This window comes from Hippocampus bargibanti, linkage group LG11, assembly GCF_051943395.1.
Source record: "Hippocampus bargibanti isolate YZ-2025 linkage group LG11, ASM5194339v1, whole genome shotgun sequence".
Classification (NCBI taxonomy): Eukaryota; Metazoa; Chordata; class Actinopteri; order Syngnathiformes; family Syngnathidae; genus Hippocampus; species Hippocampus bargibanti.
The window spans coordinates 10838378-10866334 of NC_142744.1; the positions used below are offsets into that span (position 1 = coordinate 10838378).

At 42.6% G+C, this 27957-nt stretch overlaps 1 protein-coding gene across 1 annotated transcript; it reads left to right on the top strand.

Annotated features, from left to right (window-relative positions):
- The first annotated feature begins 1257 nt into the window (after window positions 1-1257).
- Window positions 1258-27240, top strand: dnm3b (dynamin 3b). Its single transcript, XM_089007686.1, has 21 exons — window positions 1258-1584; window positions 1889-2259; window positions 2432-2505; window positions 2901-3050; window positions 4421-4624; window positions 6194-6292; window positions 6437-6597; window positions 7734-7876; window positions 8520-8655; window positions 10239-10306; window positions 11630-11768; window positions 11945-12031; window positions 12593-12663; window positions 12761-12815; window positions 14134-14247; window positions 20763-20872; window positions 21140-21254; window positions 22935-23102; window positions 23195-23430; window positions 23506-23679; window positions 25796-27240. Exons 2-21 carry the CDS (start codon window positions 2099-2101, stop codon window positions 25836-25838), a joined length of 2508 nt encoding a protein of 835 aa, XP_088863812.1. The 5' UTR covers window positions 1258-1584; window positions 1889-2098; the 3' UTR covers window positions 25839-27240.
- The last annotated feature ends 717 nt before the right edge of the window (window positions 27241-27957 follow it).

Sequence of the window (27957 nt, forward strand, 5' to 3'; positions counted from 1 at the left end):
TACCGTTTAAATACTAAGTAGAGACGAGCGGTGAGGCAGCAGCCGGCTCAGCCTCACCATGGATTGCGCAATCAGTGTGCTAACTGCGTAGCAACTCTGTAGTGAGACTGCATTGCTGTCCCTCTGCATATCGCTATTAAAGTGTTCAAAAACTTTTAGTATATGAACTACATTTCTACAGTTTAGCTGGTGTATATAATGTAGAGTCACCTTACATTATAAACAATGTAGTACAGTGTTTATTTTTATCCAAACTGTGCATAGGTGAGGCACACAGTTCTCCTGCCTCATGACAGGGGGCGCTGGATTCCAGAGATTCTTCTTGCAACTCCTCGGCTGCAGAATAATAGAATTAGTAACAGCAAGCTAGTAAACAGTTAGCAAGTTAAGTTCAACCATCCAGTCATTTTGTCGTGTTGCTTGGCCTTGAGAATGGAGGATTACATATCTAAATTGAAAGAATTTTCTAAACTGGACTTTCAGTCGAAGCAGGAGATAATAACTAAAGGAAGACTAACACCGGACTGTATAGCTCACAAAAGGTGAGGGATGGATGTAAATCTCCTGGAGAGCTTCTCAGCTTTTTGGCCCAGCAGGATCTCATTGAAACTATTCCTGAGGCGACAAAGTTGCTCCAGCTCGTGCTCATTCTTCCAGCTACTACAGCATCAGTGGAGCGGTCATTCTCGGCACAAAAGACTTCATTTATAAGTAAAGGTAACACGAGAATAACTAAAATCTTATTATCTATGCTACAGTTTGTATATATAATAAATGCTGACATGACATTTTAAACAAAACACATTAACCTTTGCCAATCAAATGGTGAATAAGGTACTCTGTAGAGTTCATATGTTTGTAAATCTGACTGATGACGTCAGTGCATCACCAGACGCACGTCACTGATATATATATATATATATATATATATATATATATATATATATATATATATATATATATATATGTATATGTATATATATATATATATATATTACAAATAAAATAAAGGGATAGAGCAAGTCAGAGTATGAATATCGAATATAGATATTGAAATATTTGCATATACAATACATGTATTTCGGCATGTTGCGGCGTTGTGCTGCCCTGCCGCAAAACTTCCGCGTCGAGCAAGGAGCACGGATGTAAACAGGGGCGGACTCAGGTAGGCCTAACGGCATCCACGTAGCCAATCACAGGCCTCCGCTTCTTCCCTCCTCTCCCTTCCCGCCGTTTCTCATTGGCTCAGCGGAACGTCGATTTACCGCATGTAGGCGACCCTGTGCGATTTCAGGCAGAGAGAGAGAGAGAGAGAAGGGTAAAATGATTAATCTGTCATCGGTAAATTTGTACTCGGAATGAGAGACATCCGGCCCTGAGCGTGACGTATAACAATCCGGAGAGCAGCATTAATGCGCAGGTTGCGTACGGCTAACCGCCATAGTGCTGCCATAGCAGGTGGCGCCATTTGTGTAATGGTACAGGCTCGCAGCGTCTTCGACGCCTGATTCGAGCGTCCTTTCAGCACCGGACAGCGAACAAGAACGCCGCACCAGAGCAACGCCGAGGAGCCCCAGAGGCGGGGTAGGCTGACACAGCTGACACGCCGCGGTCAATTATGACAACGCCAACGTTTTGCGAGCAGATAATGGCGCTTCACCTGGCGTTTGTGGGCCATTTGCTTTCACCGAATGCATGTGCTTGATGAATGTAAAGCTCAACAGCGTCATCCACCAAATGTCCTTGAATCGATAGGCCTCTCGTTATGCGTGAGTGAGCGTGTGTAGGAAAGAGGGAGGGGGTGTTGGTGTTGATGATAAGCAACTGCGCAATTGTCTGTCCCTGTCTGTTCATATCCTTCTTTTCTCTGCTCCTCTCTTTCTTGCAGTCCTCCCTTCTTCCATAGTCAGTCCGACCCTTTCTTGGCTCCGGGGGAATACGCGTCTCGATGACTTCACTACATCAACAAGCTACGCGGTATCCTGGGCGAATATAGCAACGCCACAACACCTCCTCCATCTCTCTATCTTTCTTTCTTTCTCTCTCTCTCTCTCCCTTTCTCTGTCTCTGCTGTCTGATCCCTCCGTCCAAAGGCACCATGGGAAACCGTGGCATGGAGGAACTGATCCCGCTGGTCAACAAGCTGCAGGATGCATTCAGTTCCATTGGCCAAGCATGCAACCTGGACCTGCCTCAAATCGCAGTGGTGGGCGGCCAGAGTGCAGGAAAAAGCTCTGTGCTGGAGAACTTTGTGGGCAGGTAAAATTGACCACAGCAAATAGGATAATCCCTTAACCTTGTGACATAAGTAGGCTATGGGGGAGGGGGGTGCAATTGCTGGTGGCCTACAGACTACAAAGCATTTGGCATCACCATGCTGAGAGATTTCCACGTTGAAATTGTGCCTTGTGATTTGTCTGTTTGTCCACAGGGACTTTCTACCCCGGGGGTCCGGCATTGTCACTCGCAGGCCGCTGGTTTTGCAGCTTATCAGTGCTAGCGCAGGTGGGTTGGCACGTATTTGTACACCCACACATGCTGTTGACATGCTCAGAAATTGACAAATGCACCCCCGTAATCCCCTTATTTTTTCTTTGTTTATTTTTCATTTAAATTGAGCTTTGTATTTATTTATTTATTTATTTATTTATTTATTTTTCCTTTACCTTGTTTATTTATTTCATAACACATTTTATGTATTTGTTTATTTAATTAATTCATTGTCGTTTATTTATTTATTATGTTATTTTTTATGTATTTATTTGTTTATTGTGCTATTTATTATTATTTTAATTAATTCATTTTTTTGTTTATTTGTGAGTGTTTCTTTAATTTTTTTCTCTCTCTCACACATTGCTGCATCACCAACGCTCTCATTTGCACATTCTCCGTCTTTGCAGAATGGGCCGAATTCCTCCACTGCAAAGGGAAGAAGTTCACGGATTTCGATGAGGTCCGCCAGGAGATTGAAGCCGAGACGGACCGTGTCACTGGTGCCAACAAAGGCATATCTCCCGTCCCTATCAACTTACGCGTGTATTCCCCAAACGGTACGAAACCATTCTTCCATTTCCAACACTTAGGTGACAACTCAAAATAGGCATCGGAATGGATAGAGATCGAAGTATGAGTCAACGCCTCTTGTTCCTTTAAAAAAATCTTTGATTAAATACAGAAGGTTGTCATGCAGCCTTGATTACCATATTTTCTGGTGTATAAGGTGCACCCAAAAGCCTTGATTTTCTTCAAAAGACGGTCCTACGCATACAATGTCATACAAAGCATACAATGCATTCAACAATGACCCGACCGCGAATGGTCGTGCCGGGAGTCCTTTTCAATGTCACCGATTGGGAACCACCAGCACATGCGAGGCAGCAGGCAGGGCTGACAGCGCTACCCGTTGGTCGCCAATCAGAACGTGGCAATCCGCCACTGATCGGAACGACCAGCACCTGTGCAGGTGCAGGCGGGGCCGACTGCGCCACCCGTTGGTCGCCAACCAGATCATGACACTGTACAAGTTTTCCAAATACATGTATATTATATTTGGATTTTTATTTCATTCATTGAAGGTGCACCTTATACTTCGGTGTGCCTTATATATGGAAAAAGTTTGAAAATACAGCATTCATTGAAGGTGTGCCTTATACTCTGGTGCGCCTTATACACTGGAAAATACGGTAATGTCATATTCCATAATGGAAAGATGGTCATAAAAGAGTGTGTCAAGGTACAGTATATCTGTCACAGTCACAGTCACAGTCCGTTCAGAATGAAGTAGACAGTCATCATTACTTAAAAGAAGAAAAAAAAGGTTGTAGCGGATAATTAGACAATTAAATTTGGAATCCTTAACCCATTCACTGCCAGACGTACAAAAATGTGTCCATTTCATCAGAAAAAAAAGTGAATTCTTAAATTATATGGGACTGGATTTATGAGCTTGAAATGAGTAAACGTAGATATTTGGTTTATGTAACGCTGAAGCTGTAACAAAGTGCTAACATGGAAAAAGGGGAAATTCTGCCCCCTAGTGGAAGGGGAAAACATTGCCAGAGGACATGGCTAGCGCTTATCGGCACCCGAACAAGAAAAAACAACACCTGATCAAAAATTTGGAATGGCGTTCTACGACATATTTTCAATACCCGAAGAAATTCGTGAATGGCAGTGAATGAGTTAATTGCGTCATGAGGCTAAAGTTGCTTGATTGTAGCCGCCCCAAAATAACTTTCAGTGATAGATGCTGTACGTTTTTGCTGTTTAAGTGTGTTTTTTTTTTTGTCCGAGAGTTTTGCAAACTCTCATCGGAAGAACAGTCCAGAACCGTGTTCACCCATGAAACATGTCTTCTTATAACTCCTGCATTTCCGATTATTGTTCCAAATGTCTTTCCGTGTTCTCCCATCTTGAACAGTGCTCAACTTGACCCTCATCGACTTGCCGGGGATCACCAAGGTCCCCGTCGGAGACCAGCCCGTTGATATCGAGCAGCAAATCCGCGAGATGATCATGCAGTTCATCACCAGGGAGAGCTGCCTGATCTTGGCCGTCACACCGGCCAACACTGACCTGGCCAACTCGGACGCCCTGAAACTGGCCAAGGACGTTGATCCTCAAGGTGAGACAAGGGCGACTGCAGGATAGTTGGGAGCGAGGGGCTGCTTGTAGTGGTGGGGGGAGGGCTTTCAGTAATTTGTCAGCCATCTGAAAACATTGTTTGAACTTCTGCTTTGACCTCTATAAATTTGGGCACTATCAGTAGCGGATGCTCGAGTTTCAATTCATTCTCAGAGAGCGGCGTGGTGGTGGGGGGGGGTGCGAAGATAATTGAAAGAGCCGATAAAAGATAGAAGACGTTTGGCAAGGACGAGGCAATACTGCAGATGGGATGACGAAGGTAATTTGACCTCCAGACTGCTGTGGGGGGAGGGAGGGGGGGTTAACTTGAAGGCGAACGAGAAGAGGAAGCAGATGATGCAATGAGGTGGGGAGGAATGATTCATGATGGTGAATGAGGGCAGGAGGGAGCCATCTTGTTTGTTTTCATTGTTTGGTATTTTTCATTAGTATTTATGTTGACTTTCTTCCGGTGGTGTTGTTAATTTTTATTCGGTTTTATGCTTTCGAAAATGCTTTTTTTTAGTTTATTACAAACGTGTTGAGTTTAAGATTAAAAAGAAAAAACGGCACTGAGCATTGTACAATGCAGAAACATAAGTGGAGATCCAGCAATACCAAAATAAATCTGTCGAAAAAAGCTCATTTTTAATTAAGAAAGTATATTGAGACTATTTTTCAAATTATATATACATATGGCTACTTTGATCAACTCAATATGTGGTTTTGTTATTTTTTTAAGGCATTTTCATATGATTTAGTTCACTTTTTTTGTGTTCACCTTTTTTAAAATTCAGTTACTGATTTTTTTCATGTATTTTGTTATTATATTTTTTTTAGGGGGTTAATATAATCACCTTATTGTTTAAATGGGCAAGTTAACTCATTCACCGCCAGACGATGTCCAAAAATATGTCCACTCCAGTGATATGGTTTTTGTCATTTTCACTGAAATTGTAGGACCCACAGAATATTGAGTTTCAGGACGACATAAACATCCAATACAGCGTTAGAAACCTTGGACTCTCTTCTTTCATCAGTAAATAAGAATTCAGTAAATAAGAATTCCTAAGTTATATGGCTCTGGAGATAGATGAGCTTGAAAATGGGCGGCTGTACAAAATACAATGCAATAAATACATACTGTATTAATTTATATAGCGCTTTAACGACAGCTGAAGCTGTAACAAAGCGCTTGGACAAAAGGCAAATGCTACCCCCTTGTGGAAAGGAAAAAAACATTGCTAGAGGTCTGACCAGCTCTTGTTTGGCACCCCTTGAAAGAAAAAACAAAACCCGAACAAATTCGGGAATGGCACTTCACGTCACACTTTTCAATTCCCATTATGTGGGGATGGCAGCGAATGAGTTATCATGAATTGTAAATTGTGTGTGTTTTTTTTTTTTTTTTTTTTTTTTTTGGGGGGGGGGGGGTCATTTTTCACAAGCAAACGTAAATTGTGTGTGTTTTTTTTTTTTTTTTTTTTTTTGGGCGGGGGGGAGGGGGGGTCATTTTTCACAAGCAAACATGTCAACGTGATGGTCGTGTGGTCTGTCGTCTGTCCTGCAGGTCTGCGGACTATTGGAGTGATCACAAAACTGGATTTGATGGACGAGGGCACAGATGCTCGCGATGTGCTGGAGAACAAGCTACTGCCACTCAGAAGAGGTTTGTCAGCACACTGGTCAGCAGTCTCCTTTATACACCTCAAGGCCTGTCCCCCCAAACTCCGTTTTTTTCCTTTTTTTAAATGTCTCCCTCCCTCAGGTCCCAGTCATTATTTTGGCCAATGTGTGTCCTTTTTTCCCCCAGGCTATATTGGGGTGGTGAACCGCAGTCAGAAAGACATTGATGGAAAGAAAGATATCAAAGCAGCTCTGGAGGCGGAGAGAAAGTTCTTTTTCTCTCATCCGGCCTATCGGCACATTGGGGACAAAATGGGCACCCCGCGCTTGCAGAAAGTGCTCAACCAGGTGATTATAGCTTTCCTCACCGTGCATAATTAATAAAATGGCGGCCCAGATTTATTTATTTGTCTCGCTTTCATTATCTGACCCATCGTTGTGGAGGATGCGAGATTGTCGATACAAGCCAATCTGCTCACTTGGTCATTTTTCCTTCCTTTTATTGTTTTCTGGATATTCCATCGCTGGTTTTATGTTCTTTACAGTGACTGTGGAAAATCCCGAGGGTTTTTTTTTAGAGCCAGATCGATACAGATTATTTTGAGGCTGATTGTGATTTATATTTAACACGTTTATATTTAATTTAGGTTGCGCTGTTTTGATTTCACTTTTGCTGTTTATGCAATAGTGAAATGAAATGCCATCCAGGTTGAATCGTTCTACAAATTCATGGGGAATTAAAATAAATAAATAAATAAACAAACAAACAAATAAATATACAAATCAATCAATAAATAAGCGTATAGATAGATGGATGGAGTAGATAAATAAATAACAAATAAACAAATACATATGTAAATATATAAATACATAAACAAATACATATATAAATATATAATTACATAATAATACCTTTCATTTTTAAGTGCCTTTCAAAACTCGAGGACATTTTGCAATCAGGAAAATTAAATAAATAAATAATTGTGATATTAATAAACTCACAAAAAATAAACTATCTATAAATATATGCATCCACGAATGAATGAATAAATAAACATACCAATAAACACATAAATAAACATATTGGTAAATAAGCAAACAAATAAACAAACAAAGAAACACACAAACAACTAAAATCTAATACACACATAAATAAATAAATAAATACATACATGAATACATCAATAAATAACTGAATAAATGAATAAATAAATACTCTCACATGGCAGAAAAAAATTGATTTTTATCAATGATCTCTTTCGATGAGACAGAATTGTGTTTGCATTTTGCATTTTGCTCCTCTCATCTACCTTAACTCGGTCACCATATATTCCAAAGATCTAACAACACTTCAAGCTACAATGACAATAATTAACATTGTACCGCCCTGATCGTGACATGAATATAACTCGGAGACAATTTTTTTTTATTCTATAAGGTTGAATATTATGAAAACAATGATTGTCGGAATTGTGTTCCCATAGCAACTGACCAACCACATCCGAGACACTCTGCCAGCTTTTCGCAGTAAGCTGCAGTCCCAGCTGTTGGCTCTGGACAAAGAGGCCGAAGAATACCGGGGATACCGACCGGATGACCCATCCCGCAAAACCAAGCAGCTGTTGCAGTCAGTATAAGAACTTAATAAAATAAAAATAAATAAATAAAAATATCAATTTTTATTGTATTAAAGCCGCATCAAAAATATCTAGGCTGTTTAATGACGTTAGATGACTGGTTAGCACATCCACCTCACGGTGCATAGGTTGCGGGTTCGAATTCGGGCTGCGGCCTTCCTTTGTGTCTTGGATTGGATTGGATATGCCTTTATTAGTCTCGCAGTGGAGAAATTTACATTTCACAGCAGCAAAGTGATGAAAGGATTGAAAGTAGGAAAACAAAATACATGAGCTGCTGGAAAGGCAGCCACTCTTGCGGCGCCGTCTTAAAGTCAAATGGGGAAAAAAATGGTGGGTTTTCTTAGGGTAATAATAATAATAATACATTTAATTTCAAGCGCCTTTCAAAACACCCAAGGACACTTTACAATATATTCCACTTTTCGCTCCACATTGCAAAAACATGCATGTGACGTTAATTAAACACTCTTAAAATGTCGCGAGGTGTGATCATGAGTGCCAATGGTTATTTGTGACCAGTTCAAGGTGTACCCAACTGATACCCGCACCCCTTGTGAGGATGGATACCCACTTCGGTATGGATGTTCTGCTGATGGGACTGCTGCTGGTTATCGTGTATCCATTTTTCAGGATGGTACAGCAGTTCTCTGTAGATTTTGAGAAGAGGATCGAGGGTTCGGGAGACCAGGTGGACACAGTGGAACTGTCCGGCGGTGCCAAAATCAACCGTATCTTCCACGAGCGTTTTCCATTTGAACTGGTCAAGGTAATCTTTCATCTACAGTGATACCTTGGCTTACAAACTTAATTGTTTCCCAGACACAGTGTGTAAGGCAAAAAGTGTGTATCCCCAAAATTAATTTCCCAGAGGAAACCATTAAAATGAGAATAATCCGTTCCCAGGTCCCCATAGAACATAATTTTCTACTTTCTAATTTTCTAAGCCTTAAAACTACACAAAATATACCTCATTTATGTATAATAAACGTGCTATTGTATTATAATTAAATAAACTGTCTGTACAATAAATTCGTTTTATTTACCTTTGCAATGGTCGTTGATGGCTTGATGGAATGGAGTGGGCAGCTTCATCAGCATTAAACACTTGATGAGGAACACAGCCTTCTTCTTTCATCATCTTGAGGAATGATCCCTTGGAGGCGCTTTCTCTGCAATAATTTTACCTTTTTCCTCATCAATTGTGTTCTGTTTAGCTGGGTTGTGTATAGATGACTTGTGCGGGTTATTTGTGGAGCCTGATTGATGGGATATTTTAACCCTGCAGTCTACACTCTGCCTGTGAACTATCAATGTTGAAACTCTTTCACTGTCGTCTGTCTGTCTCTTTCATGTTTAAACCACCTCCCCTGACTTCTGCGTTCTTGACCAATCACGTGGCTTTAACCGAAGACTGGGGGTGGGGAATAGAGGACAAAAACAGTCGGCTGCCATTTTGTTGTTCTTCCAGTCTACACTCTGCTTTTCAACTATCGAAGTTGAAACGAGTCTAAGTTTCACTGTTTTCTATCCATTTTCTCACCATTTAACTTTTGTGGGTTTTTTCACTTTTGTTTTTGTTGTTTCAAGCTCTGTCATCTCCCTTTTGTGTGTGTGTTTTCTCACTTTCGCTCTGTCATCTGCCTGTCTCTTTAATGTCTAACCCCCCACTGCTGCGTTCTTGACCAATCACATGGCTTTAACCGAAGAGATTTTGTTTTTGGGAGAACGGCCTCACTCTCTCTCTGTCTGTAACCCCCAACCCCTCACTGCTGCATTCTTGACCAATCACGTAGCTTTAACTGAAGACTGGGGGCGGGGAATAGAGGACAAAAACAGTGGCCACCATTTTCTTGTTAGAACGGGCTTGTTCGCGAACGACACATCACTCATTGTGGCAGCTCCGTGTGTCTCCCGAAAAATAATTCGTATGCCAAGGTAAAATTTTAGATAAATGTAACGTTTGTAAACCGAAAAGTTCGTAAGCCAAGGGTTTTGTTAACTGAGGTCCCACTGTATCTGTATTATTTATTAAAACAATTGTAGCCCATGAGAGTGTTTCAAGTGGCTCTGCTTTTCCCCAAAAAATTCTTGAACAATATAAAGGGCGACAGATTTTTCCTTCTGAAAGCGATTGTATAATATAACTCCCACAAGGTTGCTTGTGTAATTCTTTGCCTACACCGAACACAAAGGTTCAATCGGAGATAGTTATTTTTTTTGTGTTTGTATTATTCACCCCTTTGTTCTTGATACCATCCATGGCTTGAGCTTACTGTTAACTCATTGCATGGTAGTCACATACTACTCCACTGACTTCAATTTTTTTCCCAATGGTATATTTTTTTGTAGATGGAATGTGATGAGAAGGAAATGCGTCGTGAGATCAGTTACGCCATCAAGAACATCCACGGAATCAGGTGGGGAGCCTTTCCTTGTTTCTCCTTTCATCCCAATTAAAAAAAAAAGCTTATTAGTATCAGATACCTCAAAACATGTTTTTTTTTTCTGGTAGAAGCTTTTATGTTCTCTGAACTATACACTGTACTATACTCGGTATAGTATAGGCAGTGGCGGGCCGTGCATGTCACTCTTAGGCCTTCAGTAGTGCTTCGTCTGAATCAATCCACAGCTGCGAGTGTCATGTGATTTACTACATGTCCACTAAAGCGTAATATTGGCCAGGAAATATCTTGAAGAAACCTAAGAAATGCTGTCAAACTGTGCTATTTTTTACTATGAACGTCTGGATTCACGATAACCTCATAAAGCTGCAATATTTGCTAATTTTGCTAGCTTCGGAACTGTCCGACCTTTCTTAATGATGTCCATTTATTCTTGAAAAGTCCGTCTTGAAAATGTCTTTAACAGTATATCTGCAACCAAATCCATTTGTTCTCGCCCAGCTATTGTGGGTTGACAAAACCGCTATTAAATCAACACAAAAATGCTTGCTACAGACACAATGTGTGAGCTCTGGCCAGTATGCTCTTCACTAGCGGCTAGTGATACTATGATTGGCTAGTGACTAGCCAATCATAGTTTGCGAAAGCTCTGACATTTCCAGCGCCTGCAAACAGGCCTTGGGTTGCCAACTCAAAATCTGATTGGTTAAAGCAACAGTTTGATCGACACCTATTTTATGATCCAGGGCCTGCAGAACGGATTGTGAAGGTGTTCATGTAGATTTTTAACCCGGTAAACAAATGATGGCTGAAATGTGATTGGTCAAATGCTAAAACACAAAAACACACATCTGGAAGCAGCATAAAGAGGAAAAGCAATGAAAGGAAGCTGCAAGACAATTTGGAATTATTTAATAAGAATTCATGGACAAAATATAATTCACATTTGTATGTGATTCAGATACTTTTAGGCTGGCAGAGAAGGCCTTGCAGGCCCTGACGGCCCACCACCGTGTAGAGGTTACTGTATAGTTGGATACATCAAATATATTGCACATTTTTGTAGTTTTGGGCTCAGTGGCATGTCATTTGTATTGTGCGTTCGATTTTGCAACATATTCCATTTTTTATTTTTATTTTTTCGTTAGAAAAAAAGTAGAAAGCGGTTTATGTGGTGTTTTATAACTATCATTAATTGTACTGTACCTTGAAGGTTTTACTGAACATTATTGTACACAGATTTTAAAAATTGTGGATGTGGCATTCATTTCTGAAAATACATTAAATTTGGGGAAGGAGAACAACATTTTTTTTCCTCTGGCCTTTGCTGGTCGGCAGGACGGGGCTGTTCACTCCAGACATGGCGTTTGAAGCCATTGTGAAGAAACAAATCATCAAATTAAAGGAGCCCTGCGTCAAGTGCGTGGACATGGTTATCCAGGAACTCATCAATACTGTTCGCCAATGTTCCACCAAGGTGATTTTTTTAATACTCTGTTAGCATACAGTCGTAACAATTCGTCCGCTGAAATATGACTAAACCATTAGAATCCATACAGGGCAGATAGCTATTCAGGAACAAAATGAACGATAAGATTGATTTTTGATCCCCACCCCCCACGTTTCTTACATGGGTATGCTTTATGTTCACAGCTGGAATGTTTTCCGATGCTACGGGAAGAAACTGAGAGGATTGTGACTTCTCACATCCGTGACAGAGAGAGTCGGGCTAAGGAGCAGGTACAATATTAATTATGAGCATGAATGTGTAACCTCTAGATTTTGTGATACTGTTATGTTTAAAGTAGCATTTTTTGTATGTTACGAAAAAACATTTTGGATTTTATATGTTAACTAAACGAGCCGTACAATTAGCACGACACGAGCCGTACAATTAGATAACGACAAAACAAAAACCAATGTAGAGTAATCACTTAACACATTGGAACACTTTTTAAACGTTTTTAAAACTCACAGGGAAAAACGAAAAGTATTTATGAGCATATGCGACCAGGTTTGCCTTTAGCCCGCTAAGCTAGTTTGCTATGTTGTGTGTAAACAAATCGCCCAAACGCTAAATCCCACGATTCCCGACCGCGTAAAGCATTTCTACCGCAAAACCCATCTGTTTAAAATCGCATTCACAGTTTAGTTTAATCAGGTCTTTTATTATTTATCATTTTTTTAATCGTTTTATTGTTCTGGTGTTTATTGTTGTTTTAATTGTAAAGTGTCCTTGACTGCTTTGAAAGGCGCGTGTAAATTAAATGTATTATTATTATTTGTCGTTGATTATTTCAGGTTCTGCTGGTGATTGACATTCAGCTCTCCTATATCAACACGAACCATGAGGACTTCATTGGCTTTGCAAAGTATAAACTAAAGAATTCCTCTTGAGAGCTCTGCCGTTTCTGAAAAAAAAATCCTCTGTCTTTCATTGTCACTTTCATCCCCTTGTCCCCTTTGCAGCGCACAGCAGAGAAGCAGTCAAACTAACAAGAGTCAGAGTTCTGCAACAAATCAGGTGAGGGACATTGGGTCAATAGAAAAACAAGTTGGAGATTTCAAATGTCATCTCGTATTGGAGTTTGTCCGTTGCACACAGGCCTAGATTTTTACTTTTAGTCGTGCCTGTTATTTTGCACTGTAATGCGTTATGTGTGGAACTGGACATCGGACGACTTTGTGTGGTTAATTTGGCTTTATCATTTGAGAATCACATTGGATTCGATTTTTTTTTCCACCACCATTAGCACCAATGTCATTGTATTGTTGAGACCTTTCCTTTTGTTTGAAGCCCTCCTGTGTCATCGAGGTGCCCACTTTGCATTTCATCCCCATCCCTTAGTGAGAAAGTCAGCTGCCCCCTCACGGTGGTGGTGGGGTCTGTTGGTGAGTATTCGTCATTGTGGCTTTTGGTTTGGTATTTTCATCCAAGGCTGCAATAATGCTTTCGCACAAAGTATGGTGCTCTCTGCTACCGTTGCCTTCACTGAAACTTCACCTAACCTCTCTCTGCCACATTGTATTTATTTATGTATGTATGTATGTATGTATGTATGTATGTATGTATGTATGTATGTATGTATGTATGTAGGTAGGTAGGTAGGTAGGTAGGTAGGTAGGTAGGTAGGTAGGTAGGTAGGTAGGTAGGTAGGTAGGTATGTATGTATGTATTTGTCTGTTTGTGTATTTGTTTGTTTGTCTGTTTGTGTATTTGCTTATGTATTCAGTTATCAAATTATTTGTTAGTTTTTTTTTTTTTTTTAATATCGTTCCACATGGACTGATTAAAACTACCGAAAATGGCCTTCACATTTGTAAGAACGCATCCGAATTACAACAACAAATGAATGCGTTTTCGATTCTAACATGTGCTATTTTTTTATCGTATTCCATTCTAAAAGCCGCCGCCCCCATTCCTCCTCATTGCAGGCGTCCTCTCCACCCACATCGGGCCTGATTGTAAGACATTCCCAAACAATCTTTTTCGGTCTGACACCCTCACAAGGCTCACAGACAACAAGGCAGTGCCTAAAAAAGCAATTGAAATATCAGGGTAGTGGAGGCTAACGTGGCTAACGCGGCTTCTTGTCTGATTGCATGTCTGAAGCACTTAACATGATGGCCACTTAATTAATCATACGATAACGCACCTTCTTTGAATATCAGTGCACTGATGTACGATGACCATCACAAAGCTACCTCCTGCCACTTGAAGTCCAATGCGAATTGATATCCCTGTGGGTGAAGAGCTTGTTCTTCACTTGCCTAAAACCCTAACATTTTTCATTTTTTAATGTATTTATTTTTACAGCTTTTGACCTTCTTGCCATCCACAGGTCATCCGCAAAGGCTGGCTGACCATCAACAACATCAGCATCATGAAAGGAGGAGCCAAGGAGTACTGGTTTGTGTTAACTGCCGAGAGCCTCTCCTGGTTCAAGGATGATGAGGTGAGCTGGCGCTTTGTTTTTTGGGGGAACGGATCAACCGAGCGGAAGGGAAACGGCGTGAAATAACAATACAGTCGCGGCCGTTATCAACACAAAGCCGAACGCATGACGGAGGTGAAACACTTATTTGACAGGTGCTTCATTTTGTCGCCATGGTAACAATGCAATGGTCATAAGGTCAACATTCCATCGACAAACGACAACCCATCCATCTTCTGCCGCTTATCCGGGGTCGGGTCGCGGGGGCAGCAGCTTCAGTAGTGAAGCCCAGACTTCCCTCTCCCCAGCCACTTCTTCTAGCTCGTCCTGGCGGATCCCGAGGCGTTCCCATGCCAGCTGGGAGACATAGTCTCTCCAGTGTGTCCTGGGTCATCCTCGGGGTCTCCTGCCAGTGAGGCATGCTCGGAACACCTCACCAGGGAGGCGTCCCGGGGGCATCCTAATCAGATGCCCGAGCCACCTCATCTGGCTCCTCTCTATGTGGAGGAGAAGCGGCTCGACTTTGAGCCCCGCCCGGATGACCGAGCTTCTCACCTTATCTCTAAGGGAGAGCCCGGACACCCTACGAAGAAAGCTCATTTCGGCATCTGGGATCTCGTTCGTTCACAACCCATAGCTCGTGACCATAGATGAGGGGTGGGATGTAGATCGACCGGTAGATTGAGAGCTTTGCTTTTTGGCTCAGCTCTTTCTTCACCACGACAGATTGGTACAAAGTCCGCATCATAGCAGACGCCGCACCGATCCGCCTGTCGACCTCTCGCTCCCTTACACCCTCATTCGTGAACAAGACTCCCAGATACTTAAACTCCTCCACTTGAGGCAAAATCTCCTCCCCGACCCGAAGAGGGCACTCCACCCTTTTACGACTGACACCCATTGTCTCAGATTTGGAGGTGCTGATTCTCATCCCAGCCGCTTTCCATCCGGCTGCGAAACGCTCGAGAGAGATTTGGAGAGCTCCACTTGAAGGTCCCAACAGTACCACATAATCTGCAAAAAGCAGAGATGCTATACTGAGGCCACCAAAACGGAAACCTTCAACGCTTCGGCTGCACCTAGAAATTCTGTCCATAAAGGTTATGAACAGAATCGGTGACAAAGGGGAGCCTTGGCGGATCCCAACCCTCACTGGAAACGATTCCGACTTATTGCCGGCAATGCGAACCAGACTCTGACATCGGTCGTATAGGGACCGAACGGCCCGTATCAGGCGCTCCTGTAACCCATAGTCCCGAAGCACCCTCCACAGAACTCCACGAGGGACACGGTCAAACGCTTTCTCCAAGTCCACAAAGCACATGTAGACTGGTTGGGCGAATTCCCATGCACCCTCGTTCCCAACAAACCCTCACAACACGTTTGGTCTGCCAGGTCGGACTGGCATCTTCCCCCACCAACGGAGCCTACTCACCACCAGGTGGTGATCAGTTGACAGCTCCTCCCCTCTTCACTCGAGTGTCCAAAACATGAGGCCGCAAATCCGATGATACAATTATAAAGTCAATCATCGAACTGCGACCAAGGCTGTCCTGGTGCCACGTGCACATATTGATACCTTTATGTTTGAATAAAGTGTTTGTTATAGACAATCCGTGTCGAGCACATAAGTCCAATAACAAAACACCACTCCTGTTCTGATCGGGGGGGGCGTTCTTCCCAATCACGCCCCTCCAGGTCTCACTGTCATTGCCCACATGAGCATTGAAATCGTCTAGCAGAACAAGGGAGTCCCCAGGAGGAGTGCTGTCCAGCACACCCCCTAAGGTCTCCAAAAAGGATGGGTACACTGAACTGCTGTTTGGTGCATAAGCACAGACAACAGTCAGAACCCGTCCCCCCCACCCGAAGGCGGAGGGAAGCAACCCTTTCGTCTACCGGGGTGAATCCCAACGTACAGGCGGTGAGCCGGGGGGGGAATAAGGATGCCGACACCTGCTCTACGCCTCTCACCGTGGGCAACACCAGAGTGGAAGAGAGTACAAACCCTTTCGAGAGGGCTGGTACCGGAACCCAGGCTGTGTGTGGAGGCAATCCCAACTCTGTCCAGTCGGAACTTTTCGACCTCGTGCACCAGCTCGGACTCCTTCCCTGTAAGAGAGGTGACATTCCACGTCCCAAGAGCTAGCTTCTGCAGTCGAGGGTCGGACCGCCAGGGTCCCCGCCTTTGGCTGCCGCTCAGATCACAATACACCCAACCCCTCTGGCCCCTCCCATGGGTGGTGAGCCCTTGAGAAGGGGGACACACGTTTCCTCTTTGGCTGAGCCCGACTGGGCCACATGGGTGTAGGCCCGGCCACCAGGCGCTCGCCAACGAGCCCCATCTCCAGGCCTGGCTCCAGAGAGGGGCCCCGGTGACCCTCGTCCGGGCAAGGGAAAAGTCCATTTATGTTTTTCTTCATATGGGGTCTTCTGAGTCGTACTTTGTCTGGTCCCTCACCCAGGACCTGTTTGCCATGGGTGACCCTGCCAAGGGCTTAAAGCCCCAGACAACCTAGCTCCTAGGATCATTGGGACACACAAACCCCTCCACCACGGTAAGGTGACGACTCATGGAGAGGCAAACGACAACCCATTATTTTTTTGTTAGCCCCTGGTCAATTTTCATCTGGCCCGCAGTCTCCGTGTCATAAAATCAATAACGTCTGGCCTGCATGTAGAATTACTACATTGGGCAGTCACGCTGTTACCCGTGTGTGCTTCCATCTAGAGGCTCAATTAGGAACAGCAAATTAGAATAGGAGTAATAATAATCATAATACATGTGTTTACACTTTACAGTCACAGGATAAAGATTTTCTGTGGGTGAGCAGCGGCAGCCACATGCGCCAACGTTCACTCAACCCCGAAGTAACTCAAATAGATAGAAAACTAGCTAGCTGTCAGACGAGTACAGGTTTGCTTGCAATGAATGGTGGACATTTGGAACACATCTTGGGAAAGCCATAAATTGACTAAAAATGTACAAAAATAGCTGAAACTCTGGTGAATGGTCTTCCATAAATTGAATAATGTGTGGTTATAATTTGAAATAAATTACTTTTTAATCAAAGCCACAATTGAAATCTTCATGGGTACGCATTTTTTTGGGTCACCCTGTATATAAATATATAAAAGGCCACCACATTATACGGCGCTGCAGTAAAGGCTGGGGTTACGCACAACTTCTTCTAAGGGGGGACATGGAGTCAGTCCGTGGCTGCTGACAGTCGTTGCGAGACCTGTTGTTGCTCAATATTACTTCACATATAAGGCGCACCTGCGTATAAGGCGCAGGGTCATCTTTTCAGGAAAATTGAGGATTTTGGGTGTGCCTTTTACACCAGAAAATACGGCAATTGCCTAAATTAGCCCCCTTATTTTCTAAAATGGTAACAATCAACAAAAGGAGGAGAGTTGACTGTCAGTGTCAATTCAAGTTTAATATTAATGTTTCTAATGAACCAAAACACATACTTCAGATAGCTGAAATTAAACTAAAAAAAAGCAAATGTGAAACACAGAATGGCTCGCGGAAATATATTCCAATTAATTGCTGTTATATGTAAAGAACGACCACCAAGGTTGGCCTTCCCGCCTACATTTTTAACACACGAAATCTGGCAAAAAGTTTGGACACCCGTGCCCTAAATGGAGACGACTCACACACCAGCTAAGTGTGTTTAATCGTTGACACGTGTAATAATAACAGAAATAAGCGCCGATGACCGAGCCCAGGTGTTCACGCAGGTGCGGCGATTGCCCCCTTCGGTTGGCTGGCTGTCGCCTATCTGCCTGTCTGTGCCTGCTGTACAATTTGGAGGATAATTCTGCACAGCATGTGTAGATAGGCGGACACACTGCAACCTCTTTGGCGTGTGATGCGACGCTAAGACGGAGAAAAAAAAGATACATTTATTTTAATGGCGTAATTGGATTTAAAAGCATTCATCGGATTCGATGAAAGTAGTTTTTGACTGCAAACGATTGTTAAAAAATGCCGACGTGTTTTTCTTTTACGTTCCATAATTTTTTTCTTATGTGCGCCGTTGCCTCTAGCGGGAATTCAGGCATTTGTTTCATCTTTGCAAATTTGGATACCACCCCAAAATCTCCACCACATGTTTTGGAACCCAAAAATGTATGAACGCCACTTGGTGTCCGACTTGTGTGTGTGTGTGTGTGTGTGTGTGTGTGTGTGTGTGTGTGGGGGGGGGGGGGATTGTTATTTGATACTTTGCTGTGGCAATGCGGGAAATTATAGACTCCGCCATCCTGGTCGTGTATATTTCTGCTTTCCACCCTGCGAGTTAACTTTCTATAGTTACATCCAGTGCATGTGTATCTCACTTTGGTGCGGTTGAGCTTGCATTCCCGTTCGGGAAGAGGTCGGGGTGTTTTTAATCCAGGAGATCAGCATTGTAACCGTTCTGTAGTGAGAGAGAAAAAAACATGTAAATCTCAATGTCCAGGAAGAGCTTTTTGACCAAAACTGTTCATTAAAACTTTGTTGGATCTTTTGAGCATTCCACAAATTTTAATCCCCCCAAAAGGTTCATTGATTTATCCATGTATCGATGTGTACTTATAAATTCAGCGTAGATCAATACCAACAGTGCCCACAGAATCGCCATCCGCCTTCATGTCAAATTGCCCAAATCCAATATGGCCGCCCACTGATCACATTTTGTTTGGGTCTTGACTGCATTTCCAAACTCCACTTGATTGATTGTTACCCCCCCATGTTTGATCCTTTGCAGGCACGTATGCCCCCCTTGCCCCCCCTCCCTCCCACGAACCACATCTTCAATGGACTATAAAAAAATGTTTAAAACATCGACAATTTGACAGATTTGTACCCTGTTGTTTTTCTTTTTTTTAACAGCTTCCTGTTTATTCCCTCCCCCCCCAAAAAAAAAAAAAAAATTAAAAGGGGACGTGTGAGAGTTATAAAGGTCAAGGTCAAATAATACATTAATTTGGATGAAAATAAAACAAGTGAAAGTGGGAAACAAAACAAATAAATTGAATAGCTGGGTGGGTGACAGCCACACACTCCCAGACATACACACACACACACACACACACACACACACACACACACACACACACACACACACACGGCATATACACACCCGAATAAAAAAAAAAAGAAATTGACAGAAGAAGGTCCTTGCCCAGTCTAACCAATGTGCAGACTACTGTACACCAGTATGACAATGAACAGGTAGTCTGAACACTGGGTGGACGGAGCCGGAATGAAGTTTCAAGCCTTTTCTCGCTGTTTTTCCGCCATTCCGGTTTGCTTGCGGCTTGGTGGCGGTCGTCTGTGCCCTCTCACGTTGGCACCAAAGATCCCCCCGGCAAGCGAAATCTCTTAAGTGCAAAAACTTGTCGCTTCCCCAGCTTGGAGGTGGGCATCTCTCTGCGTCTTTATTTATTTTATTTTTTTTCTTTCAGTTGTTTTGTACCCTTAGGGTCCCCTTCGCGCGGTCCATCGTGGTCCATGAAGAATATCCAGTCTGACGTGGCATATTCGCCCAGACGACTGGGATAGACTGGCTGCACGTTCAGGGAGGGGATATTTTAAAAAAAGAGGGGAAAGAAGGAGTTGTGGGGTGTGTGAGTGAGAAAGAGAGGGAGGGGACCCGTGTGACCATATATGGAATGTCGTGACCCACTGGGGAATATAACCTCGAATGAGTCTGCCGACTGTCGAGGATTATACCGCTCTTTTCTCTCATTTTAATTCAATCGCGTGAACATTTGCTTTTACGTTTTGGATCGAAATAAAATGTATTTATTTATTTATGTTTTACTCCTTGGCCGACCGTGACTTTAACTTCCAACACTCCTCCTCCTCCTTTGGTTCTCCAAGCGCTACTAAGCACTACCAGATGTTGAATTTTAACGCCAGGCTGTCATTTAATCTTGCCGTCTCTCCCGCCTTCTTCCAAAAAAAAAAAGTCAGGCAGGAAGTGGGCCTCTCTGGAATGGAAAAGAAAAAAAATGAAAAACTACCGAACGTGGGGTGATAAAAGTCGGAAATAAAATCAAGCCAATGATGGGAGGTGAAGATAAAATCGAAAATATGATGGATGGAATCATTTGGCGCTAAAGTGTCCATCGCAATTCAGCTCGTGCCTCCGTAACGGCGCCTCAGCCTCCACCCTGAGCAGCTCAATGTGTGTTTGGACCCCCCCACCCCCCATGCTTTTCTACATCTGCATTTCCTCTGACTTGAGCGCCAGGAGTTTCTGGAGCGTTGAGCTACCACCTATTCCTTTTGTATAACTCACAGTGAGCGATGACTGACCCGCTCTATAATGATTTCCACATGTGCCCCCACCCCACTCGCACTTTTACCTCCCGCTCTCCTTTCTCCCCCATTCCTCCTCTCTCCTGTCACCCCTTCTCTTTCACCACCCACTACTCTTGCCTTCCCCACAAATCAAATTTCAACATCTATGGTGCACACAAATATTGCGCAATCGTCAACTGCAACAATAACAAAGACCGTTTGCTTTCATTCGCAGGAGAAAGAAAAAAAGTACATGCTCCCCCTGGACAACCTGAAAGTCCGTGACGTCGAGAAGAGTTTCATGTCCAGCAAGCACATATTCTGCATTTTTAATACGGAGTCAAGGTCAGCTTCTGAAAATGACTTTTAGACGATGTGACGATGCAAAAGAAGGGTTTAGGCCCGGGTGCAAGACTTGAAATATGTTTTGTATTACTGAGTGCGGCCCACAACACATCGTAAGAATTCCATTCGGATTTTAGATTCGAATTCAAACCGCCGTTGTATTTTTTGCGCTCGTTGAGGAGATGAGTCACCCGCTCATCTTATTCATGCCAATGTGTTTTGAAACGTATGACTCATTTTTATGCACATTGTTCCCGCGGCAACCAGGAATGTGTACAAGGACAATCGCACTCTGGAACTGGCATGCGACTCACAGGATGATGTGGACAGCTGGAAGTCTTCTCTGTTACGTGCCGGGGTCTACCCGGAGAAGACCACCACGGTGAGCACGCTTACATCCCGCGATTGTTATGTCTGGTCCAAAGAGTATTCATTCATTCATGTGTGAATTTATGTAATATGTGTCTATACAATTCAATACATCCCAATTTATATAGCGCTTTCACAACAGCTGCAGCTATAACAAAGCGCTTCACGTAATAGTCAACACAAAGCAAAATAATAAACACAACAGGAACATAAAAACATGAATTTATTTATGGACAGTGAGACCTCGGTTTACGAACCACTTGGCTTACGAACTTTTCGGTTTACAAACGTTACATTTATGAAAATGTTACCTTAGAATACGAAGTATTTTTCGGTATACACACGGAGCTGCCACAATGAATGATGTGTCGTTCGCGAACAAACCCGTTCTTCTACCAACAAAATGGCAGCCGACTGCATTTATTTCTCTAGTCCCCACCCCCAGTCTTCGGTTAAAGCCACGTGATTGGTCAAGAAAGCAGCAGTGGGGGATGGAGTTACAGAGAGAGAGTGAGGCCGTTCTCCAAAAAACAAGATGGCGTCTTCGGTTAAAGCCACGTGATTGGACAAGAACCCAGCACTGGGGGGGAGGGGTTAAACATTAGAGAGACAGGCAGACAGAGAGTGAGAGAAAACACACACACACACGAAAGGGAGATGACAGTTTTAAACCAAAAAACAAAAGTGAAAAATAAAAGAAAAAAAAACATAAAAAAGGTTAGAAAATGGATAGAAAACAGTGAAATTTAGACTCGTTTCAACTGTGAAAATTCAAACGCAGAGTGTTGATGTTGATGTGGACCTGGGAACGCATTATTCTCATTTTAATGGTTTCATATGGGAAATTTATTTTTGGGATACACACTTTTCGCCTTACACACTCTGTGGGAACCAATTAAGTTCGTAAGCCAAGGTCCCACTGTATTTATTCATGTAATTATTTATGTGTTTATGTATGCATGTGTTTATTTGTGTATTTGTTTATTTATGTGTTTGTTTACTCATTTATTCATTCACCATATTTTCCGGTGTATAAGGCGCACCAGAGTATTATGGCACACCCCCAATGAATGGTGTATCTTCAAACTTTTTTTACATATAAGGCCCACCGGAGTATAAGGCGCAACCCCAATGAATGGGGAAAAAAGTTTACACCACATTATAAGGTGCTACAGTAGAGGCTGCGGTTACGCACGACTTCTGCTAGCGGAAATGGAGTCAGTGGCTGCTGACAGTAGTGTGGCTCAATATTACTTTACATATAAGGTACACCTGCGTATAAGGCGCAGGGTCATCTTTGGAAGAAAATGAAGGCTTTTCAGTGCGCCGTATACACCAGAAAATACGGTATTTAATTACACACACATTAATGCATCTATGCATTTATGTATTTATTTATGTTTTTTTCATCTATGTGATAATTCATTTATTTAGGTATTTATGTATTTAATATTTTTTAATTCATTTTATTAATGTATTTATTTTTTAACAATTTATTTAGTTAATTTTAAAATTCCTTCTATTGATTTATTTTTATTTCTTTTTTTCACAGGTTTTTATGATTTATTTTATATTTATTTATATTATTTTTGTGTTTGTTTTTGTTTGTCTGTTTTGGTCATTCCTCCATTGATAGCCTCCGTCATTTCCTTTGACAACGCAAATGACTTCTTTTGTTCTGGAATTCTCAAAGGTCGAGAGTGAGTCGTCCACCACCACCTCGGATAACTTCTCCATGGACCCTCAGCTGGAACGGAAAGTGGAAACAATCCGTAATCTGGTTGACTCCTACATGGCTATTGTCAACAAATGCATTCGAGATCTCATGCCCAAGGCCATCATGCATCTCATGATCAATAACGTAAACAAATCACTCGTTTGCTAGCCTTGTGTTGATTTGCCGTTGCTTCTGCGCCTGAATGCTCACTCCACGCTTCCTCTCTTGACGACTAGGTAAAGGAGTTCATCAATGCCGAATTGCTGGCCCAGCTGTACTCTGCGGGTGACCAGAATGCCCTGATGGATGAGTCCCAGGAGCAAGCCCAGAGGAGGGATGAAGTGTTGAGGACCCACCAGGCCCTCAAAGAGGCCTTGGCTATCATTGGGGATATCTCAACCACCACCATCACCGTTCCTCTGCCACCCCCCGTTGACAACTCCTGGGTCGGGGGATCAAGCGGTGCTCGCAGGTACGCCTTCAAAAAAACAAACAAACAAACAAACAAATCTTGTAAGCATTCTACATTCCTCCCCCCCCCCCGTAGGTCCCCTCCACCAAGTCCGACTGCCCCAAGGAGGATGTCTGCAGGCCAGCGCCCAGCAGCTCGTGGAGCTCCACCACCGCCAAACCGCCCAGGTCCTCTGGGGCCCTTCAATAACAGCGCAGAGAGCCCCCAGGCTCCCAGCCGCCCAAATCGAGCCCCCCCAAGCATTCCCAGGTGAGTACAAGAATCCATGTGATGTTTGTTTTAGTCTTGGCTTTGCGCTTGACTAGGGAATATTTAGCATATTTAGCAAAGGGAGTATGGCGAATAGGCAGTAGGAGAAATCGGATGATGGTGAGAATGGAATGAATGACATATTTTCAAACTTTTTCTGCATATAAGAAGCATGGGATAATATTGAAGGTCTTTGGTGTGCCTTATTGCTCGGAAAATACGGTAATTAGTCCACACTGAATGTCTTTGAAAAAGTGAGACAGTAGTTGTCACTTAAATTTTTTTAAAATAATATTTTAATGATTTCACACGTATGAAATGACATTCCAAAGCAAAGTTAATATTCTTTTTGTCAGATGGGGTATTCCAGTCACTATTTAAAATGCTTTGTGCATCAGTGCAACTGTAACTCTAAAACAAGGGACATTCCACAGAGCAATACGTCTGTGTAAGCTCCCAGTCGTACAGGAGTGGTCCATCGATGAAAAGGTTTCTTCAGCCGTCATCATCTGTACTTCTTTGAAGGTGTCGTACGTTTCGCTTCCTATACAAGAAACTTCGTCAGCAAACTAAAGTCTTACTGGTAGTTTAGGCCCTATATATATATATATATATATATATATATATATATATATAGCATCTCGTCCATCTCCGCTTTGATCCAGTAGCCCAAGGTGTAGGTTGTGCAAAGAGGCACCTGAGACAATCCAACACGTAACTGCAGGGTGTAAGATGCTGGCAGGGAAAGCCTACATGGAGCGCCATAACCAGGTGGCTGGCATAGTCTACCGAAACATCTGTGCAGAGTATGGACTGGAAACCCCAAGGTCAAAATGGGAAACACCTCCCAAGGTGGTGGAGAATGACCGAGCAAACAGACAGCAAACCAAATAGAGACTGACAAGATGGTAATGGCCAACCAACCAGATATCGTGGTCATAGATAACGGGGAAAGGAAAGCCGTTGTCGTGGATGTAGCGGTCCCGAGTGATGGAAACATCAGAAAGAAGGAACATGAGAAAATGGAGAAATACCAAGGGCTCAGAGAGGAGCTGGAGAGAGCCTGGAAGGTAAAGGTGACAGTCGTGCCTGTGGTGGTCGGAGCACTTGGGGCAGTGACCCCCAAACTCGACGAGTGGTTGCAACAGATCCCGGGAACAACATCGGATATCTCGGTCCAGAAAAGCGCAGTGCTGGGAACAGCACGGATACTGCGCAGAACCCTCAAGCACCCATGGTGGGTGAGACTAGGATTTTTTTTTTTTTTTATATATATCCCTACTGTCCAGACATGGCGGTGCCGGACTCTGCTATGATAGGTCCCTGCTCCCCCCACCTGAGAGCAGGGACCTATCATAGCAGAGTCCGGCGCCTTTCAAAACTCAAGGACACTTTACAGTCACAGGATATTTTCTCTGCGGGTGAGCAGCGGCAGCCACACGCGCCAGCGTTCGCTCAACCCGGAAGTAACAAAGTAAACAAAAAATAAATATGAGGTGCACGTGAGGGCTGGGAAAAACATTGCCAGAGATCTGACCAGCGCTTTATCGGCACCTCCCGGCAAGAAAAAAGAAAAACCCGAACAAATTCGGGAATAGTGCTCAACGTCATATTTTTAATTCCCGAATAAATTCGGGAATGGCAGTGAATGAGTTGACATTGCAACGAGTTGCCGTGTGTGTGTATGACTGTCAAATAGCATTTGAGCTATTTGACAGTCATGCTGATAAGCTAATAAATTTAAAGCTAAATATACTGTGTACATGACTTTGACTTGAACTATTTTTTTCCGGTTATTTACCATGGCAGAATGAGTAATTGTTTCTCCTCAAATGGTTAAATACATAAAACAGACTTTGCTGCACATTGCTCGGTGTGTTACGATAACTTGCATATTTCCGCGTTCACGATGACCGCTCGTCCTGCATATTTTTGTTGTGAAATGAATCGCCTATCAAGTTTATATACTGCTTCCAAATGTGTATTTCCTTTTTAGAATGTTTCCACCTGATTTAACTGGTACATATTCCGCCATTGATTTCTTTTTCTTCTTTTTCCTCCCACCTGCGTTGCTCCCGTCGCCTACCTCCACATCATCGCTCAATTTTCCCAAAAGTCGACGACCACCGCCGTCGCCAACAAGACAAGTACCGCCATAATCATCCGCAAGGGTCGCTCTTCTGCTTCCTCCCTTCTCTCTTAGCCATGGCTCTGCTGCCCCGCCCGCTCATTAGTGCAAATTGTGACCTCCCCAGTCCCAATCTCCTGCCAGTCGACCATCTCCCCGTATTTATGTACAGTATTGTACTTGTCCCGTGGTGCGTGTTCTCGTGCGCTCGTTGCTTGCCTGTGGTCCAGTTATGCTCTGGCAGAACCACATCCTCATATCTTCTACTTAACCCCACTTGCCCTTTCGCCAAGTCAGCCACCGCCACAACTTGATGCTTCGACATGAAAATATGCTCAGCCGACATGCTGAAGTATTCGTTCGAAAATGCAGCATAGCACATAAGCTGCTTTTATTGCATGGGAGTGTATGTGTGTGAATATCCTTCGCGTGTACGAGGGCGGTGGGGGCTCATTTGCTGGGATATAGACTCAAATTCACATAGTATTTATTTATTGTACACTCCTCTCATAAGTGTTAATTATAAGCCGACTGCTCTCTATATGAACATGAATTGTATCTTAGTATGTATGTGTTCAGTTCGCTTTGTTTTCACGTTCAAAGATGTTGATGATGACTTATGAACCCTCGGGGTACATTTACTACTGGATTTTGGTCAGATGTTTGTGTGCTGTAGTAGCATTCGTACACACACATAGCAAGGCAGAGGAGCACGGTGCGTATTCTCTTTATGACACGGAATCAATACGACATTTAAACTCGTCATCTGTGTCCACCTGTGCTATATCAACGGTCAACATTGTGATCCTTCACAACTTAAGATCAAATTCAGATGCTGACTGCTGTTGCGACTGGAACCTTCTCAGATGTTTAGCTGTGGATTAACAAATAGTACCGTGATTTTACATATGCCCTTTTAGTCGATCTCAGGTTTGAAACATGCAACCCAGTTAATGCACACGAAAGATAAGCACTCTTATTTATTCAACTCCCCTATATTCGTTTTATCCCCTCGTCATGTAAATCAGTCAGCATCTGTGTTCGATCTTACGCAGCTATTGTCAGTGTTGAAGTGCTTCTCTGTCAGTTTGTTCATGTGTATATGGTCTTAAACTGTGTTCTGGTTCTGCTGTATATAAATATTGATAAGGAAATAACTTTACGTGTGAACGCTCAAGACCCCACAATGGATCCTACCGCTTTAATGGTTCTCTCTGGCTGTTCACTCAACATCTAATTTGCCTTTGTGGCATGAAATACAATTCTATATTGCCAAAGCTAAGCATATAAAGACAATTGCAGAGTATAAAAAGAATGCTAAAGAACAATGGCTGATTCCATTTGTGGTAAGATGTCTGTCAGAGAACAATGGAAAATTGCATCCATTGTTATTTTCTGTGTCTCTGTATTGTTCCTAAAATAAAAAAAAATAAGCCGTACTTCTCAATAGTGGTCATTGAATTCATTCAAAGGTTTGTTGTTGAAACACAACAAAATGATAATTGCTCTTTTTAAACATTGGTATAACCGATGTGTAATGTCCCCATCTGCAAACATTTCAAGATTCAGTACTGCTCTACATACCAAAGTTTTTACTTAGATGTTATGCCCTAATATCTTGCTGCCGTGACTGATTCTTTCTTTGGAAAAAAATGTTGCTGATCTCTATTCGACACACGCCATCTTGTGACATCAACAACAAAGTACACTGAACGTTTGTTCAGTGAACACCACACCTACTTCTATAAAGAGCCATCACACTAAAACATAAATTATTACATGAACATCTGATTTTCTACATTTAAAGTCCACAATAATACTAATATATGATACCGTCTTAATATTTACGACAATATGTATGATAATTATATTCCCCCATTCACCCCTATATTTTTTTCCTTTCGGCTTTTCCCTTCAGGGGTTGCCAGAGCGAATCAGTGTCCTCCATCTAACCCGGTTTCCCAAAACAATAATAATAATAATAATAATAATAACTATTATTATTATTATTATTATTATTATTATTATTATTGTGTCCTCCACGACACCAAGGAGGACAAATAACCAGGCGATTTAAACGTTTTATACAAGCACGCCGAATAATAATAATAATAATAATAATAATAATAATAATAATAATAGTAGTGATA

Excerpts from the sequence above, each read along its gene's own strand:
- dnm3b (XM_089007686.1), top strand. The coding sequence starts at position 2,099 with ATGGGAAACCGTGGCATGGAGGAACTGATCCCGCTGGTCAACAAGCTG. Across the intron at positions 4,625-6,193 it reads CAAGGACGTTGATCCTCAAG|GTCTGCGGACTATTGGAGTG; the intron begins GTGAGACAAGGG and ends TCTGTCCTGCAG. Across the intron at positions 20,873-21,139 it reads ATTTTTAATACGGAGTCAAG|GAATGTGTACAAGGACAATC; the intron begins GTCAGCTTCTGA and ends CGCGGCAACCAG.